We start from the raw sequence: 19,302 nt of genomic DNA, 5'->3' as shown, positions 1-19,302 counted from the left end.
ATATTAAAAAAAAGTCCCAAATATCGGGACTGTCCCAATAAAATCGGGACATCTGGTCCCCCTAAGTGTGAGGAAGTTGGGCGCCTGTTTTCCCAGCACGGGGCCCTGGGGAGGGGAGAAACTAAGCAAACTATCTTTCCAGTCTGGGCCCCCACGCTGTTGACGCCGGCCGGCCGGCAGGACTGCTGCTAGCTAGGGAACGGCGTGTAATGGGTCTCATCCCCGCCCCGGGTGCAGGGGGCGTGCGGAGCCAGGGGCCCTGCGGTTCGGCTACACCCAGTTCTCGCCAGCCCCAGCCTGTTGTGCGGGCCCGCCCAGCGCCGCGGGTGCTAGGCAGGGCAGTGCTGTGTGCGCTGTTCCGCACCAGCAGTCACCTCCCTGTGGGCGGCTGCTCCTCCGCCAGGCCCGTCTCACTTCCCAGGGCGGGGCCCGGGGGGACCCGGTCAGCCGCAGCGGCCCCCCCCAGGGAAGCTGGAGGAGCAGCCCCGAGCCCTCCGCGCGCGTGGCCAGAGCGGCACGGGACAGCGCCGACCGGGGAGCTGCGCGGCAGCCCCGTGCGGGGCTGAGGGGAAGGAGGCTGGGGCGCAGCGAGCCACTTCTCCCGGGCTGCCCGGCGAGGAGGCAGCGTCTGCAGGTGAGTTTGGTTCCTCCGAGCTCAGCGAGCAGGGGCTTCCCCCCACCGGCACAAACCGCCCCTCCCAGCCTTGGGCAGCCCGTCTGCGTTCCCTGCCCCGGCCGGCTGCGGGAGAGCCCGAGACCCCGCCTGGGGTGAGACCCCCCCCGCCCCCGCATCACCCGCCGGGGGAGAGACCCTCGCCCCAAGAGCCCGCCTCGCCCGCCTGAGGAGAGATCCCCCTCGCCCTGAGACCTTGCCCCAGGACCCTGCCTCACCTGCCAGAGGAAAGACCTTCCCGCCCTGAGACCCCACCTCACCCAGCAGGGGACCCTGTCTCACCCCGGGACCCCACCTCACCCACCGGGGGACAGACCCATCCCACCCTGACACCTTCCCCCTCGCTCTGAGACCCTACCTCACCTGCCAGGGGAGAGACCCCTCCCACCCCAAAACCTGCCCCCTCGCTCCAAGACCCCACCTCATCCACCAGGAGACCCCGTCTCACCCTGGGACCCCACCTCACCCACCGGGGGAGAGACCCATCCCACCCTGACACCTTCCCCCTCGCTCTGAGACCCTACCTCACCTGCCAGGGGAGAGACCCCTCCCACCCCAAAACCTGCCCCCCGCTCCAAGACCCCACCTCATCCACCAGGAGACCCCGTCTCACCCTGGGACCCCACCTCACCCACCGGGGGAGAGACCCATCCCACCCTGACACCTTCCCCCTCGCTCTGAGACCCTACCTCACCTGCCAGGGGAGAGACCCCTCCCACCCCAAAACCTGCCCCCTCGCTCCAAGACCCCACCACATCCACCAGGAGACCCTGTCTCCCCGTGGGACCCCACCTCACCCACCGGGGGAGAGACCCATCCCACCCCACCCCGAGACCTCCCCTCTTGCTCCAAGACCCCACCTCACCCATGTGGGGAGAGACCCCTACCATCGCAAGACCTCCCCCCTCACTCTGATACCCCATCTCACCCATTGAGGAAGATACCCCCTCTAACTAACCTGCTGTGGCCAGCTCTTCTCTCTTCTTTGTCCACAGACCTCAGCTTATCTACTGTGAGAGAATTCTATCCCCCCACAACCCAGCTCACCCAGCATGAGATGCCCCTTTCCCCCAGGTCCTAGTACAGCTGCTGTGAGAGATGTCCCCTTCCCCTCCGCCCCCAGAACTCAACTCATCCAGCTGCAAGAGATGTCTCCTACCTCTGCCATGGACTTCAACTCACCCTCTATGGTAGATGTCCCCTCTCTCCTCAGTTCCCAGACCTTAGCTCACCCACTATGAGGAAGGACCCCAACCCCTTCATGCACCTCTGCCCCAGCCCTCAGCTCACCTGCTATGGGGGATGCCCCCTACCTGCCACCTTCCCTCCAGAACTCAATTTTCCCACTGTGGGAGATGTCCCCTACCTCCCACCAACATCTCAACTCACTCCTTGTGTGAGATGCCCACTGTCCCTTCCCCTCCCCCCTCACCTCCAACTCTCCTCTCTGTGAGGAAGTGGAAGGAGGGCTCTCTGATCCCCCTGGCTTGGAGAAAGCAGGTGTGTGAGACTATCAGCCCCCATCTGAGGATGAGCACGGGGGCTGGTGCAGCCTGGCGAGGAGAAGCATTGCTGGGTAGTAGGAGGGAAAACAATGGCACCAGGCAGAGAACAAACCCCCAACCAACACTCAGGCTTGTGGTGGTTCTGGGAACTAAAAGTTCAAGTTTAGGTCAGATATGAGGCTGACTAGCTGTGAGAGCAGGATGCCAACATGCTGGGGTTAGGGAACTTCAGAGCATAACTTCTGACCCCTAGCTATTAAAGTAACATGGGATTATCAAGAAACACAGTATATGGGTAGCCCAATGGTATAAAGGCCCATTAAAATAATGTTTCCTATTCTCAGCTCTGAGCTCCAGACTTTGGTCCAGTTCACTCATATAGTATGATAAATAAATATATTGTCCCGTCTGCAACCTGTTTGGGTTTCAGAACTCACAGTTATGCTGAATACAGACAAATCCTCCACATTCCAGTCTGGGCTCCTTTCTTATAATGTTGGTTATTTGCTCCAGAAAAATTTCTTTCCTAAAATAGCAGATAATTTGCCCCTCTCCATTATCCTCTGGCTGCACTTTCAGACACAGCCAATTTGGTTTGTTGTTTAAGGGGCATCTGGCTTTAAAAAATCACACTTAGAAAGATTTGTTTACCCATTTTATTTTTAATATGCTAGATTAGTAAAAAGCAATTTTATAAATATTAATTTTTTACCACTTCTGCTGCTCTTTCTTGCTTGTATTTCAGCACAGATGTGAAAATAGACTTGTTATTTCATATACTGGTTCTAGGCTTGATCAAGGATGTCTGAGTCCATGGCAATAGAAAGTTTACAAGGTTTTAATTTACTATAATGATGTTTTTGCATTAGGACTTGTAAAATATGTAATCTGCTTTGGTGGCACACACTTCAAGGGACTATTTGTTAATATTTAATTTAAAATGAAACATTTCTAGTATATTTTGAAAAAGATTATTTTTACAAAACCTAAAGTTTGGTTGGTCCATGGCTACAACATAGCTTAATTTAGGTAGTGTGAAAAGGAATTGTTTCCCCATAACTGGGCTAAAACCTTGCTCAGTCATGTTTGATAGCCAAGTTTGATTCATACTATGAATTATAACAGTTCTGTAATGTTATCACCTGACTTAGTTCTATTTGTAGTGTAGATGGGGCCTCAGAGCATTAAGGTAAGATGGCAAGCCAAGCTCTTTGCCTTTGGGCTGAATTAGAGAGGCAGACACACACAGGGTCAAGGAAACTCACTGTTGTTTCTAACTTCTCTCTAATCTTTTGATGCTGATTCCTTCCCCCTCTCCTCCAAATGTGGCTGCATCTTCCTAGTAAATGCAGATCTAATTCACGACTAGTACAGCTCCACCAATTGTCGCATTGGTGGAAGGTGTAGTTCTGTGTAAAAACACCGCAGTCCTGTTGATTCTACAGTTTCTGCTATTGCAGAATTACAGCTACAAATCTTGTTTGTGTAGATGCAGCCCTGAAGACTGAAGTCTATCTCTACAGTATAGATGCAGTACAAACTTTGTTTTGCACTTGTGCATCTATGCTGGACCACACCTTATAGATGGAAATATCTTCTAGTACCTGTGATTTCTAAGAGAAGCAATGTGTTTAACAGTCAGAACAGAGTATGCAATGGAACTCCAGGGTTTTACTCCCAGTTCTAGTGTTGATTTTCTGTGGCCAGTCACTTACCTGTGCGTTGGTTAGTTCACCCATTGTTTCTTCCCTAAACAGTCTCTCTGACCCATTGCTCTCACTCCAAGGGCTTGTCTACATCACAAAGTTGCAGCGCTGGTGAGGGGGTTACAGCGCTGCAACTTAGGAGGTGTACACATCTGCAGGGCATCACCAGCGCTGCAACTCCCTGTTTGCAGCGCTGGCCGTACTCCCGTTTTGTCTGGGGTGTAGAGGATCCAGCGCTGGTGATCCAGCACTGGTAATCAAGTGTAGACACTTACCAGCGCTTTTCTTGACTTCCGTGGAATAAGCAGGTATCCCAGCATACCTGAGGAAGCGTCTGGTAATCAAGCAGGTCTCCTTCCCCGGTTTGCAGGGGGGTTCGGGGAACGCGAGAGCAAATCGCGGCGAAGCTGGTCTCCTTCCCCGGTTTGCTCTCGCGTTCCCCGAACCCCCGTGCAAGCAGGTCTCCTTCCCTGCGGTTTGCAGGGGGGTTCGGGGAACGCGAGAGCAAACCGCGGCGAAGCTGGTCTCCTTCCCCGGTTTGCTCTCGCGTTCCCCGAACCCCCGTGCAAGCAGGTCTCCTTCCCTGCGGTTTGCAGGGGGGTTCGGGGAACGCGAGAGCAAACCACGGGGAAGCAGGTCTCCTTCCCCGGTTTGCTCTCGCGTTCCCCAAACCCCCCTTGAAGCCGCCCAACAGCGCTGCAGTGTGGCCACATCTAACACCACTTGCAGCGCTGGTTGCTGTAAGTGTGGCCACTCTGCAGCGCTGGCCCTATACAGCTGTACTAATACAGCTGTAACAACCAGCGCTGCAAAATTGTAGATGTAGACATACCCCAAGACCAAGAAAAAGAAAATATTAAGCTTTCCTATTCAATGCAACCTTCATTCCTTGTCTCAAATATATCTTAAAAAACAATGTTGTTTTGGTGGCAGTTATAATACAGTAAGGTTTGTTTTAAAGTGTTTGGCAAGCATAAGAGGGGAGGACTTCTGCCTCATACTGAGAAAGCAGGATGATCAGCGAGTTATCTTAATTGCCTATACACAAATGCAAGAAGCTTGGGAAACAAGCAGGAAGAACTGGAATTCCTGGCACAGTCAATGAATTATGATGTGATTGGAATAACAGAGACATGGTGGGATAATTCACATGACTGGAGTACTGTCATGGATGGATGGATATAAATGGTTCAGAAAGGACAGACAGGGCAGAAAAGGTGGGGGAGTTGCATTGTATGTAAGAGAGCAGTATGACTGCTCAAAGCTCCAGTATAAATCTGCAGAAAAACCTGTGAGTCTCTGGATTAAGTTTAGAAGTGTGAGCAACACGAGTGATGTCATAGTGGGAGTCTGCTATAGACCACCAGACCCAGGGGGATGACGTGGACGAGACTTTCTTCAGGCAAGTAACGGAAGTTACTAGATCACAGGCCCTGGTTCTCATGGGGGACTTCAATCATCATGATATCTGCTGGGAGAGCAATACAGCAGTGCACAGACAATCCAGGAAGTTTTTGGAAAGTGTAGGAGACAAGTGAAGGATTCCTTCAGATATGTTAGCAACAAGGTGGTCAAGGAAAGTGTGGCTCCTTACTGAATAGGGGAGGCAACCCAGTGACAAAGGATATGGAAAAAGCTAAATGTACTCAATGCTTTTTTTGCCTCTGTGTTCACGAACAAGGTCAGCTCCCAGGCTACTGCACTGGGCAGCACAGTACAGGGAGGAGGTGACCAGCCCTCTGTGGAGAAAGAAGTGGTTCAGGACTAATTAAAAAAGCTGGATGAACACAAATACATGGGACCGGATGCTCTGCATCCAAGGGTGCTAAAGGAGTTGGTGGATGTGATTGCAGAGCCATTGGCCATTATCTTTTAAAGCTCATGGCAATCGGGAGGTCCCGGATGACTGGAAAAAGATTAATGTAGTGCCCATCTTTAAAAAAGGAAGGAGAAGGATCTGGGAGGAGTATACCTCTCGATAGCATTCACCACCATGCATTTTTTTGACATTATTAGAATGTTTTTGTTTTTACGTTTGCAACCCATGTGCTGAGACAAAGGTACAAGCTCCTGTGTTTGTTTTGGGTTCATAGATTTTATTAAAATAATACAACACAGGCTGGAGCTGGAGCTTTTTTAACATTTTAAAAACAGATAAGACTAATTAGGCTAGCCAGTGCTTCATGCACTATAGTCTGCCTTAGCAAGGCTCTAGGGGTCACTCCTTCAGTTTGCTTGTTTTTTTACACAGACTTTTTTCCTAACTTTTTAAACACTGTTAAAGTTTAAAAAAATGGCAGGATTGCATTGAAAGATACTTTATGAAAGTTATAACAAGTATGTTATTCCATTTACTGATTGTAAATGACAAAAAACACCGCTTTGTGACTGCATGAAGCTTAGAGAGAGCCTATCTGAAGACTACCCTCACCCTTTGACTTTCCCCCATACTTTTAACACTTGCTAAACATAGTGTTTCATTATATAAAGGTTTTTAACATTTAACATGAAAATACAGAATTGACTGAGATGTAACATAACACGACCTTTTAAAAGGATATTCTGTATGCAGTGAGGCCTATTTGAAGCATTATGTTTTTTTAAAGCAGTGGTCCCCAACCTTTTTGGCTGGCAGGCGCCAGCTGAAGGACCACTGCGGCAGTGGAGCACCTGCCGAAATGCCGCCGAATCTCGGTGGTGACGCCGCTCGATGATGTCGCTTGCCGTCGACAAGTGATGTCATCGAGAGGCGTCCCCACCGAAATTCGGGAGCAACGCCTCTTGATGACATCACTTTTCGGTGACAAGCATCGTCATCGAGAAGTGTCCCTGCCAAAATGCCGCTGCTGCATTTCGGCGGGTGCTCTCCCAGGGGCCAGGATGCGGGTGCGTTAAGATGCCCCCATGGGCGCCATGGCACCCGCGGGCACTACGTTGGGGACCCTGTTTTAAAGTTTATTATGAAAAAGCAGTATTGCCTGAGCTGTAACAAAACAAGGCCCCCTCTTAGGGATATTTTGTAGAAGTTTAGTGAAGTTCTACGGGGAGTTTAATGGCTCCAGGCTCTTTGGTGGCGGGTCCCTGAGTCCCTCTTGGTTATTATTGCCGCCGAATAATGAATGAAGCGGTGGCGGCAGGTCCTTCGCTCCAAGGAAAGAAGAAAAAAAGCGGGGGAGAGAAAAGTGTGTGTGTGTGTGTGTGGGGCGGGGGTGAGGAAGGCTCCATATCTCTGGTAAAAAAAGAGCTAACTTTTTTTACATACGCTATTTTTTCTTGTGTTTTTTGTATAAATCCAAACTTTAAAAAGCAATCTTGGGTTGGTTTTTTTTTTTTTTTATTTTTTTTATTAAAACACTTGTGTAAACTCCCCTCAATTGCCAGTTTTCATATTCTTACCCAGTTGTTGTTTTGGTACTTTAAAAACACTATTTTTAAAAGAACAGGCTAGTATCTTAAGCCTTTTTAGTTCTTTTACAAAATATCCTTAAGAGGGGGCCTTCTTTTCAGGCAATACTGCTTTTTCATAATAAACTTTAAAAAAACATAATGTTTCAAATAGGCCTCACTGCATACAGGATATCCTTTTAAAAGGTCATGTTGTATTACATCTCAGTCAATTCTGTATTTTCATGTTAAATGTTAAAAACCTTTATATAACGAAACACTGTACGTTAAGCAAGTGTTAAAAGTATGGGGGAAAGTCAAGGGGTGAGGGAAGTCTTCAGATAGACTATCTCTAAGCTTTATGCAGTCACAAAGCGATGGTTTTTGTCATTTACAATCAGTAAATGGAATAAAATACTTGTTATAACTTTCATAAAGTATCTTTCAATGCAATCTTGCCATTTTTTAAAACTTTAACAGCGTTTAAAAAGTTAGGAAAAAAGTCTGTGTCAAAAACAAGGAAACTGAAGGAGTGACCCCTAGAGCCTTGCTAAGGCAGACTATAGTGCATGAAGCACTGGCTAGCCTAATTAATCTTATCTGTTTTTAAAATGTTAAAAAAACTCCAGCCTGTGTTGTATTATTTTAATAAAATCTATGAACCCAAAACAAACACAGGAGCTTGTACCTGTGTCTCAGCACATGGGTTGCAAACATTTAAAAATATTCTAATAATGCAACAACAACAACAAAAATCACACTTAAATCTAAAAGCCCTAGGAAAATAAAAGCTTACTATAACTTTCACATAAATTTGTTAAAAAAAGTGGGGAGGAAAATAAATTTCTCTCTAATCCACTGGATTACAAAATAAGGGGAATATAAACTAGCTGTTACTAAGATTCTGTGGTTTTCACTCTGGCGGGTTTTCTGCATGCTCTCTTTTTTTTAATTGAAACGTGCATTGAAAAATGTTAAATAAAGGGCTATGTCTTCATATAGGCTTGTCTTTTAAAGTGTTTGTTCCTTTACAAAACTTAATATAACTTTCACTTGTATTTGTTAAAAAGCAAGCAAAGAAGCAGCCTTCTTATCTCTGATCTGCTGGCTTACAGAGGTTGTTTTTGCTGACAGCTGTTTTGCTGGAAAAGCCTTCTGTCCTTACTTAAAAAAAAAAAAAAAAAAAAAAAAAAAAAAAAGACCAGTGCTAGCCTAAAACCTAGGGGAAAACTTTTATAAACAGGCTTTCTGTGTTTTTAAGCCTGGGTTGTTTCTGCAGGCTTACACGTTATTGAAACACCTATGCATAAGGAACTAAATGAAGGTATGGGTCTTCAGGTAGGCTTGTCTTTTCAAGTGTTTATTCCTTTCCAAGCCTTTCACCTCTGTTTGTTAAAAAGTGGGAAAAGAAACAAACCTCTTTTCTCTAAGCCAATGGTTAATGAAATAAGGGGTATATAAACTGTCTGTTACTAAAAACCTGGCGTTTTAAACCTGGGGTGCTTCTGCATGCTCTTTTTTATTGAAACACTTATGTCAAGGGGGCTAAATAAAGAAATGTGTCTTCATTTAGGTATGTCTTTTCAAGTGTTTATTCCCTTAAAAGCCTTAATATAACTTTCACTTCTATTTGTTAAAAAGTGGGGGAAGAAGCAATCTTCTCTCTAATCCACTGGTTTACAAAATAAGGGGAATATAAACTGCCTGTCACTAAAAACCTGTGGTTTTAAACCTAGGGTGCTTCTGCATAATTTTTTATTACAACATATACAAAAAGGGTTATGTCTTCATATAGGTTTATCCTTTCAAGTCATTATACCTTTGCAAAACTTAATGGAACTTTAACTCGTGTTTGTTAAAAAGTTTGGGAAAGAAGCAGCCTTCTTATCTCTGATCCGCTGACTCACAGAGGCTGCTTTGCTAACAGGCGCTTTGCTGCAGCTTCACATTGTTTTTACTAAAAAAATAAGCCTTTAGTTTAAAACCTAGGGGAAAACTTTAAAAAATTGTTTGTTACTAAAAGCTTATGGTTTTAACTTTTATAAAAATCCCTCTGCTTGCTCTTTTTCATTGGAACACTTATGCCAAGGGGGTTAAATAAAGAAATGTGTCTTCATTTATGCGTGTTTATTCCCTTAAAAGCCTTAATATAACTTTCACCTCTATTTGTTAAACAGTCGGGAAACAAGCAATCTTCTTTCTAATTCAATGATTTACAAAATAAGGGGTTTATAAACTGTCTTACTAAAAACCTGGGGTTTTAAACCTAGGGTGCTTCTGCCTGCTCTTTTTTTATTACAACACATACAAAGGGGATGTGTTTTAGGTTTGTCTTTTCAAGTCATTATCCCTTTGCAAAACTTAATGTGACTTTAACATGTGTTTGTTAAAAAGCAGGTAAAGATGCAAAGTCCTTATTAAAAAGCAGGTAAAGAAGCAAACTCCTTCTCTGTGATCCACTGACTCACAGAGGCTGCTTTGCTAACAGGAGCTTTGCTGCAGCCAGGGGCAGTTCTAGACATTTCGATGCCCCATGCATGGTGTCATGCTGCAGGGAGCGCTCTTCCGGTTGCTGGTCCTGCGGCTCCGGTGGACCTCCTGCAGGCATGCCTGCGGAGGGTCCGCTGGTCCCGCGGCTTCGGTGGAGCCACGGGACCAGCAGACTCTCCACAAGCACGTCTGCGGGAGGTCCACCAGAGCCACAGGACCAGAGGACCCTCCGCACGCATGGCGACTAAGGCTGCCTGCCTGCCGCTCTCCTGGCGACCGGCAGAGCGCCCCCCGCTGCATGCCACCTAGGCACGCACTTGGCGTGCTGGGGCCTGGAGCCGCCTCTGGCTGCAGCGTCGCATTGTGCTTACTAAATATATAACCGATGTTAGTCTAAAACCTAGGGGAAAAACTGTTAAAAATTGTGTGTTACTAAAAGCTTATCGTTTTAACTTTTATAAAAACTTCTCTGTAAAAGGGCTACATGGTGGGAAAATGCTGGGGGTCTGTTTCTTTAGATAAGAATAAAACAGTTAGTTAAAAGGGAGGGGGGAGAGAGAAGGGGAAGGGAAAGGAGGGAGTTGGCTATTGTTTAAAATCTTGGGACTCTAGGATTGGTTCAGGAAAGTGAATTCTATGATGCTGCTGTAAAACAACCTCTAATTGGGTTGATCCAAAGGCGGTGATAACAAGTGTGAGGGGGTCTGAACCAGGGACAGAAAGACTTAAAAGGTGAGAATTCTCTCTCTCTGACTCAACCATGTGCTGTCTATCTTTGCTCTTTGCAAAGAGGGCTCTATTTTTTCTTTTTTCTTGTCCTGTTCTTTCTTTTAACCTCTCTTTTTTCTTAACCTACACTGGTATGCCTGACTAACCTAATTGCCTTCTATGACTAGATAACTGGCTCTGTGGATGAGGGGAAAGCAGTGGATATGTTATTTCTTGACTTTAGCAAAGTTTTTGATACAGACTCTCACAGTATTCTTGTCAGCAAGTTAAAGAAGTGTGGGCTGGATGAATGGACTGTAAGGTGGATAGAAAGCTGGCTAGATAATCAGGCTCAGTGGGTAGTGATTAATGGCCCCATATCTAGTTGGCAGCCAGTATCAAGTGGAGTGCCCCAAGGGTTAGTCCTGGGGCCAGTTTTGTTCAATATCTTCATTAATGATCTGGAGGATGGCGTGGATTGCACCTTAGCAAGTTTGCAGATGACACTAAACTGGGAGAAGTGGTAGATACTCTGGAGGGTAGGGATAGGATACAGAGGGACCTAGACAAATTAGAGCGTTGGGCCAAAAGAAATCTGATGAGGTTCAACAAGGACGAGTGCAGAATATTTCACTTAGGATGGAAGAATCCCATGCATTGCTACAGAATGGGGACCGAGTGGCTAGGCAGCATTTCTGCAGAAAAGGGCCTTGGGGTTACAATGTATAAGAGGCTGGATATGAGTCAACAGTGTGCCCCTGTTGCCAAGAAGGCTAAAGGCATTTGTGTTGCCAGCAGATCGAGGGACGTGATCATTTCCCTCTATTTGGCATTGGTGAGTCCTCATCTGGAGTACTGTGTCCAGTTTTGGGCCCCACACTACAAGAAGGATGTGGAAAAATTGGAGAGAGTCCAGCAGAGGGCAGCAAAAATGATCAGGGGGCCGGAGCATGTGACTTACGAGGAGAGGCTGAGGGAACTGGGGGATTGTTTAGTCTGCAGAAGAGAAGAATCAGGGGATTTGATAGCTGCTTTTAGCCTTTCAACTACCTGAAAGGGGGTTCTAAAAAGGATGGATTTAGACTGTTCTTAGTGGTATTAGATGACAGAACAATGAGTAATGATCTCAAGTTGCAGTGGGGGAGATTTAGGTTGGATATTAGGGAAAACTTTTTCACTAGGAAGGTGGTGGAATCTCCTTCCTTAGAGGTTTTTAAGGTCAGGCTTGACAAAGCCCTGGCTGGGATGATTTAGTTGGGGATTAGTCCTGCTTTGAGCAGAGGGCTGGGCTAGATGACCTCCTGAGGTCCCTTCCAAGCCTAATATTCTGTGATTCTATGAAAACAAAATGTTATGACTACATGAATTGAGTTTCACCCCTCAGTGAACTTTTTAGGCCTTTTGAAAATAGTTGTTTATAATAGAAATGCTGACAGTACTTAACTAGTAGCTGGATAGTTGAAAATGACAGCAACAACATTTGGGGCATGGGTTATGGGCAAAAGGTCTCTCTCTTTGAATAGAAGACTCTGGTATTATTGTTCAGGAGTTAATACCACTAACCCCTTTGATGCTGATTGACCACAGGTCCTTCCTCACATGTTCAGCAGGTAGGAGAATTGATGTATGCAGAATAGTACACATTATTTTTCATCCATTCATAAGTGCTTTAATTTATATTGTATAATGTTCTTTGCCTACACAAAATTGCTCCTGCCTGACTTGCAGAGGCGGCTCTAGGCATTTTGCCACCCCAAGCACAGCAGGCAGGTTGCCTTCAACGGCTTGCCTGCGGAGGGTCCGCCGAAGCTGTGGGACCAGCGGACCCTCCGCAGGCAAGCCGCTGAAGGCAGTCTGCCTGCCGCCCTTGTGGCAACCGACAGAGTGCCCCCACTGGCTTGCCGTCCTAAGCACGTGCTTGGCGTGCTGGTGCATGGAGCTGCCCCTGCTGACTTGTGCACATGCAACAGCCAGTACACAATTACAGAGTGAACTCTTGCATGATGTGCACTTTTGAAAATGTGGGCCATGTTGCACACAGTAAATTGAGTTAAAGCCAAAAGCAAAAGGAGCTGTACAGTGAAAGGAAGCTAACAATGCTACCAGATGAGATTAGAAAAGAGGTGGAAAAATTCATGGGGTGAAGTTATAGATCTATTCCAGATAACATGAACTTCAGCAAAAAACCTCTTGCAACAACAGTGGCCAAACAGGAAGAAACTGGTACTCAGAGAGCAGAGGAATAGGAAGGGAAGTTCAAAAGACAGACTGCAGCAGAATCATAATTCTAGAATCAAAAGCAATATGCTGCGTGTGTAGTTTAAAACAGCTGAGCAACTGAAGTTCCCAGTGACTTCAGTGAGACTTATGGGTAATAAATAGTGCTGTCAATTAATGGGGGTTAACTCAAATTAACTAGATTAAACAGTAGTCATGGTTAATCCCAGATTTAATCACACTGTTAGCAATAATAGAATACCAATTTAAATTTATGATACATTTTTTGGATATTTTCTACATTTTCAAATAGTAATTTCAATTACAACACAGAATACAAAGTATACAATGCTCACTTTATACTATTATTACAAATATTTGCACTGTAAAAACCAAAAAGTTTTTTTTCAAATTGACCTCATACAAGTACAGTAGTGCAGTCTTTTTATCGTGAAGGTGCAATTTACAAATGTAGAATTTTTTTTCTCACGAATGCACTCAAAAACAAAACAATGTAAAAATTTAGAGCCTACAAGTCCAGTCAGTCCTTTTTCTAGTTCAGCCAATTGCTAAGACAGATAAGCTTGTTATATTACGAGAGAGAATGCTGCCCGCTTATTTACATCACTTGAAAGCGAGAGTAGGTGTTCGTATTACACTGTTGTTGCTGGTGTTGCAAGGTATTCATATGCCCCTTCATGCTTCAACTTGCACTATCTTTTTACAGTGCAAATATCTGTAATGAAACAAAGTGAGCACTGTACACTTTGTATTCTGCGTTGTAATTGAAATCAATATATTTGACAATGTAGAAAAATATAATAAATTTAAATTGGTATTCTGTTTAACAGTGCGATTAATTTTTAATCTTGTGATTAATTGCAATTTTTAAAAAATCATTTGACAGCCCTAATGAACATTTCTGAAAATCAGGAGAGTTATACTTAGGTGCCGAAGCATGGCTTTAGAGCATAAGTTTAAGCACTCATCACTGAAAATTTTGATCTGAAGGGTAAATTTTTCAATAGACCCAGCCCTCCTAATTTTGTGCATGCAGTTCTGAAAACACTATCACTTGTATGCACCAGTGACTAAATTTGCGCATGCAAACAACATTTATAGGTGCAGGTGATGGTGCAAACAAAATTAAGAGCCATTTATTAAGATTGGACCTTTTTTTGCCTCCTGATTTGGCAGATTTTCAGTTCATCTGTAAAGTATTTTCACTGCTGTTTGATTAAACATGGAAAGATCTGTCCAAGTGTAACCAGGTTAAATGTGTCCTGAACTTGACAATATGCTTTCAAATGTACAATTATTTTTAAAAGTATAGTATAAATGTGTGTATAGTATATTGAAAGCCTTAGGGCCACCTTCTAACCTGAGGTATATATCCACTAGCTATCACTAAAGTGGGAGACATAGTAAAATTCAAGCTCCAGATAACCCTGTCTTCTCTTCCTATTGAGAGCAGTATTTAAATTACACATAGTTCACATATGTTGTCTATTTATGCAAAATGGTACCAAAATGTGGATGGAGATTTAAATATAAATAAAGCAGGTATAAAAGAGAAAATGGAAGAATAATTCTTTATCTACCTTAATAGCCATGGCCTGAGTTCTGGGGTTTTCCCCTGCAACAGCTGATCACACCATGCTAACGCAGGGTGAAAGCTTGCAGCGCTTTTTTACCTGAAGCAGGTGAAAGTACTGACAGACAGATGAGTTTTGCAAGAGGAACATGTTACACTGACTAAAGTCTTGGCAGGTAAAAAGTTTTTCAACTCCCCTGGAAAAAAATTTGTTTTGGACAATAAATTTTTCAACTTGTTAAAAATAGAATGTTGGAAGCAGAAGTTGGTCTGTGGCAGCTGAAAAAAAATTGAGAACTGAAGAAACAACCTCTGAGGGGACTATTGGGATAAGGAAGAAGAGAGAAGGGTAAAGTGTAGGGAAGATGAATGAAAATGTTTCATGAAAATGCCTAGATTTGATATATGAAATTATATTAAGATAATTATACGTGTTACATTCGCAGTATAAGAGACTGTAAAGATTTTCTTATTTCTGGAAAAATGCAAACTGATCATTCTTACTGAATGAAAAGACAACTTATGTTCTTTCTCTCACAGGGCAACTATGGAGCATGCTTTCAAGAAACAGGAGGCTCTTTAATAATGATGGTACAGTATTTATAACCCCCTATTGCAATTTAGTAATTCAGGATTAAGTTAGAAGACTGCATATCACAGTATCTAAAAACCATGACAAATTAATGGGATCCAGAGATGAAAGTAAGCCGGTACGCCCCAGGCAGCAATTTAAAGGGCCCAGGGCTCCCAGCAGCAGCTGGAGCCTCGGGCCCTTTAAATTCCCACTGGAGCCCCGCTGCCAGCAGAAGTGGCTAGGACCGCCGGGGCTTTGGCGGCAATTTAAAGGATCTGGGGCCCCGCTGTGGTAGCGATGGCTGGGAACCCCTGGCCCTTTAAATTACTGCTGGAGCCCCACTGCTGCTACCCCAGGGCTCCAGCAGCAGGGCTCAGGTGGCAATTTAAAGGGCCCGAGGTGGTAGCAGCGGCTGGAGCCCTGGGACCTTTAAATTGCCGGCCAGGGCTCCAAGCTCTGAAGCTAGTAGCTCTGGCAGTGATTTAAAGGGCCTGGGGCTCTAAAGGTCCCGCCCCTTTCTCAGGACTCCGGCTTACCGGTAAGTCCTTTAAGTTACTTTCACCCCTGATGGGATCCTACATAGGATGAAGAATGGGATTAGATTAGTTACAATAGGGAGAATATAAAACAATCTTGGTAAAGTGGTATTTAATTTTTGTGTAAAAGCTGAGAAAGATATGTTTAAAGATGAGTTTAACTATGGAACTGGTAGCATACAAGTTCTCTAAGGAAATCGAACCACTGTTTTTAAAGGCCAAATCCTACTTACCTTACTCAAGTGAGTATTACTGAAGCTAATTCAACTAAAAAGTCCAATTCAAAATTAATTGAAATCAGTGGGAGTTGAATTGGAACCTCACTCATGTGAATATGGCACACACAATTTGGCACTAATATATGCCCACCTTTGCTGCCTCAGTTTTTTAACATGGGAAAATGCCAGTTTTCAAAATGGCCACAGCCTCCAACTGTCCCCAACAAAAATGAAACCAGGATTCCCTCAAAGTGATGGTGGACACTGACACCCTTGAGGACAGTGGGTGGCTTTAGTCTCATAGTGAACAAGAGGAGGAGATGGCTGCCATTTTGAAAGAAGGCAATTCTTTGTAGAATTCTCTATAGTGGAACATTATTCGTCCGTCTCTGCTGAAGGAGAGACTTATGAAGAATAATGTCAAAAAGTTACCATTAATCCTCCCCAAAATTCTTCAGATGTAGCCAATGCACAAAATTGGAGTTTTAATTGTTTGAAGTGTCTTAACTCTGTTCTGAAACCATTAGACACAAAAAGTCTGACACCCAATGCTAATTTTTTTTAAAGGACCCACTTTTGATTACTTAACCTAATTAATGGATTTACTTGTAAATTTTCAGAAAATTAATTCTATATTCAAAGTACTGTAATTTAGGGAAGGATACGCTCTGTTCTTCATATGTAACAAAATAGTTGAACATTGGCTGAAAGTGCAAAACTTAACTCCACCTTAACTACAACTGGTACTGCCATACTACACATGCCTCTGTGCACAAGAGTCTCAGAGTGCTCTAGACTCAGGCTGCTTCAATCTGCAAGGCTTCCTCGGCAGATCAGGAGGAGCTACTCCTGGGGAAACTGTGGCTTAAAGCACCCCACACCCTATTTTCTCCAAGAGGCAGGCAGAGGAGAAAGCAAGCGAGCAGACATCACTCACAGGGTTGTAGTGGCTTCTTTGTAGAAGACTGGGTGAGGAGAGAGAGCCACTTTTAAAAAAAAAATGAAAAAGTGATAATTATTGGCTTTGTGGGATTAGGAAGCAGATTTTTTAAATTATATTAGGTGGCAATCTAATTCATTTACTCTTATTCACTTCTTTAAACACACAGATAAGGACAGTTGATCTTACCACATCCTGATTATCTAGGAACAATGGAGGAGAGCTAAATGACTTCTTCCAGAGGACAGCCTAAGCATGAGGATGTTACCATGCCGATGTAGGTGAAGCAGCCATCCCAGGCTCACTTTGTATAGAAATGAATGTATGCAAACGAGTTATAAAAAGAAACCCAAAAAATCCAAATGGAAAACAAATAGTGAAATTGCTCAGTAAAAATAAAATTTAAATTACTTCAGATGACAGATCTTTTAATTCCCAAAACTAAGAACATGTACAGAAGATAAAGGAACTTGCTGTCAGTAAAATGGTCTTTCATTTAAGCTTTATTCACAATCAAAGACTTGTGAAAATTCAAGTAGGAATTTTATAACTGCTCGACTGACAACGGAGTTATGATAGTATGCAGTGTGGTTGTAGCTGTGTTTGTCCTAGGAAATTAGAGAGACAAGGTGGGTCAGGTAATATCTCTTTTTGGATCAATTTCTATTGGTGAGAGAAGTTTTGAGATTACACAGAGCTCTTCTTCCGGTCTGGGAAATGTACTAAGAGCGTCACAGCTAAATATAAGGTGGAACAGATTGTTTAGCATAAGTGGGTAACACATTTCAAGGGACCATTGAAAGTCAAGTGGCTCGTAACATCCCTTCCAGAGGGGAAGTTATGATTGGCTGGAGAGTTACAACAGTAATCAGTTAATATACATTCCAAGACTGTCATTAACTCTCTTTTCAGGTATGAACAACTGTGTCCTGTAAGATTTATTTTGCTGGCTCTTATCCTTGAAGAATGGCTGCCATGTCTTGTGCAAATTGTTCCCTTCACTATTACAGCCAACTCAATCAACCTCTTGAAGCTAGCTGTATGCTGCTCCTGATTATGCTTGGAAAAGTGTCGCTCAATCTCTTCATGTTGGGAGTTAGAAGATGGGATGTAAAACAAAGTTTTATGGGATATTTCTGTATTTCACTGGCACTCCTTGACTTCACACTTCTGGTGAATATAGCTTTCATCTCCTATTTTGAGGACTTTGCAGTTTGGGGTGTGAGATTTACCAAGTACCACATTTGTCTGTTCACTCAGATAATTTCCCTTATGTATGGTGTCTTGCATTACCCAGTTTGTCTCGTGTCTGTTCTGGATTATTACATGACTATAGCTCAAACCCCTAAACCTGTTAGCATAGGTCAAAGACTACTTTATATACTTGCTGTGATTTTTATGTGGATTTCAGTCCTCTTTTATATTCTGAAAGTTCCAGCTGTTTCTGCTGAATTAGAAATACAGAACCACTTTTTTACATGCCCTTTCTATATCAGTGTTCAGAGCTACCGGCTATCATTAGCCATCCTATTTGTTATAGGTGTGGCTCTGGTGATTTGTTGGTCGGAAGTTGTAACTATGGTGCGGTCTGTCCGGATTATTTCCTTTACAAGTGTGACTGTTTTAATCTTTTCATATGCATCTGACTGTGATTGCACTGTCCGTAAAAAGCAGCTTTTGACAAGACTCCTCATCTGCTTTCTTGGCACTTGGACACCTTTTGTTTTCCTTCAGATGATCATCTTGTTGCTTGGTGCTCAGATTCCAGCCTACATGGAGATGAATGTCCCCTGGCTATACTTCATAAACAGCTTTCTAATCGCAACAGCATACTGGTTTAGGTGTCATGACATTCAATTGACAGCGGGGATGTGGTCTGCAGATCCATTTGTCAGCTGGAAATTCTGCTTCATCCCATTTAACAATCAAAATACAGAGCAAGCTGAAAAGCCAGGCACAGTAATCATCTGTTAATGAACTGCTGTGTGAAAAAGATACAAATAAGAGCTGTGTATCAGAGGTGTCTGACTATGCTATTTTGATGTCCTCTGTGAACACATGTAAATGGATTATACAAGGAAATTCCTCAAACTACAATATGAAGAAAAATTCACCAAAATTCTCCAATGTATAATGGAATATTGCACTATAGTGTGGAATACTGAACTGTTTTCCAAGCTAGACTTCAAATAAAAATGGGTGCTTACTGCACAAAATATTTTAATGGAATGTGTTATATATTCAAAATATAGTTGAAAACAGATAAATAAAAATGTCCAGTACTTCTGCAAAAAACTGCCTGATTTTAACATTAAATGCTAATAAACAAAGTTGAGATTGTCTGATGCATGAACTTGAAAAAAAGAAAAGAGGAGTAAAATCTTTAGCTAACCTTGAGACTTCTACAGCTATGTACAAGTATTATTAATTGTCAAATGTTTTAGCTTTAAACACCTCCTTTATAATTTATCATCAGTTCTAAAAAGGTTTTACTATTTCCTATTAAAAATTGAAGTTTCCCTCTTTGCTTAAGGAAAGAGAAACTGTCTAAAAGGAATGGATATAACTTTTACTACCTTCTCCCTCCAGAAAGTAAATATCATATAAACTATGTTTAAAACTGTCTACAAAAAAGGAAAGGTAGGTGAGGTAATATCTTTTATTGGACCAACTTCTGTTGGTGAGAGACAAGCTTTCGACTCACACAGACCTGAAGAAGAGCTCTGTGTGGCTCAAAAGCTTGTCTCTCTCACCAAC

General features: G+C 43.5%; 1 protein-coding gene across 9 annotated transcripts; it reads left to right on the top strand.

Annotated features, from left to right (window-relative positions):
* The first annotated feature begins 416 nt into the window (after window positions 1-416).
* GPR160 (G protein-coupled receptor 160) lies at window positions 417-18,886 on the top strand. 9 transcript variants are annotated; one of them, XM_030574581.1, is made up of 4 exons: window positions 417-634; window positions 14,818-14,868; window positions 16,715-16,822; window positions 17,458-18,886. In XM_030574581.1, the coding sequence occupies exon 4, from the start codon at window positions 17,512-17,514 to the stop codon at window positions 18,517-18,519; it is 1,008 nt and encodes a 335-aa protein (XP_030430441.1). In that variant the 5' UTR covers window positions 417-634; window positions 14,818-14,868; window positions 16,715-16,822; window positions 17,458-17,511; the 3' UTR covers window positions 18,520-18,886. The 9 variants fall into 9 exon arrangements, with proteins under 9 accessions (XP_030430441.1, XP_030430447.1, XP_030430445.1 ...); XM_030574585.1 differs by lacking the exon at window positions 417-634 and adding an exon at window positions 1,567-1,863; XM_030574586.1 differs by lacking the exon at window positions 417-634 and adding an exon at window positions 2,151-2,173.
* The last annotated feature ends 416 nt before the right edge of the window (window positions 18,887-19,302 follow it).

Source organism: Gopherus evgoodei, chromosome 9 (assembly GCF_007399415.2).
Source record: "Gopherus evgoodei ecotype Sinaloan lineage chromosome 9, rGopEvg1_v1.p, whole genome shotgun sequence".
NCBI lineage: Eukaryota > Metazoa > Chordata > Testudines > Testudinidae > Gopherus > Gopherus evgoodei.
This window is presented reverse-complemented; position numbering and strand designations above follow the sequence as displayed.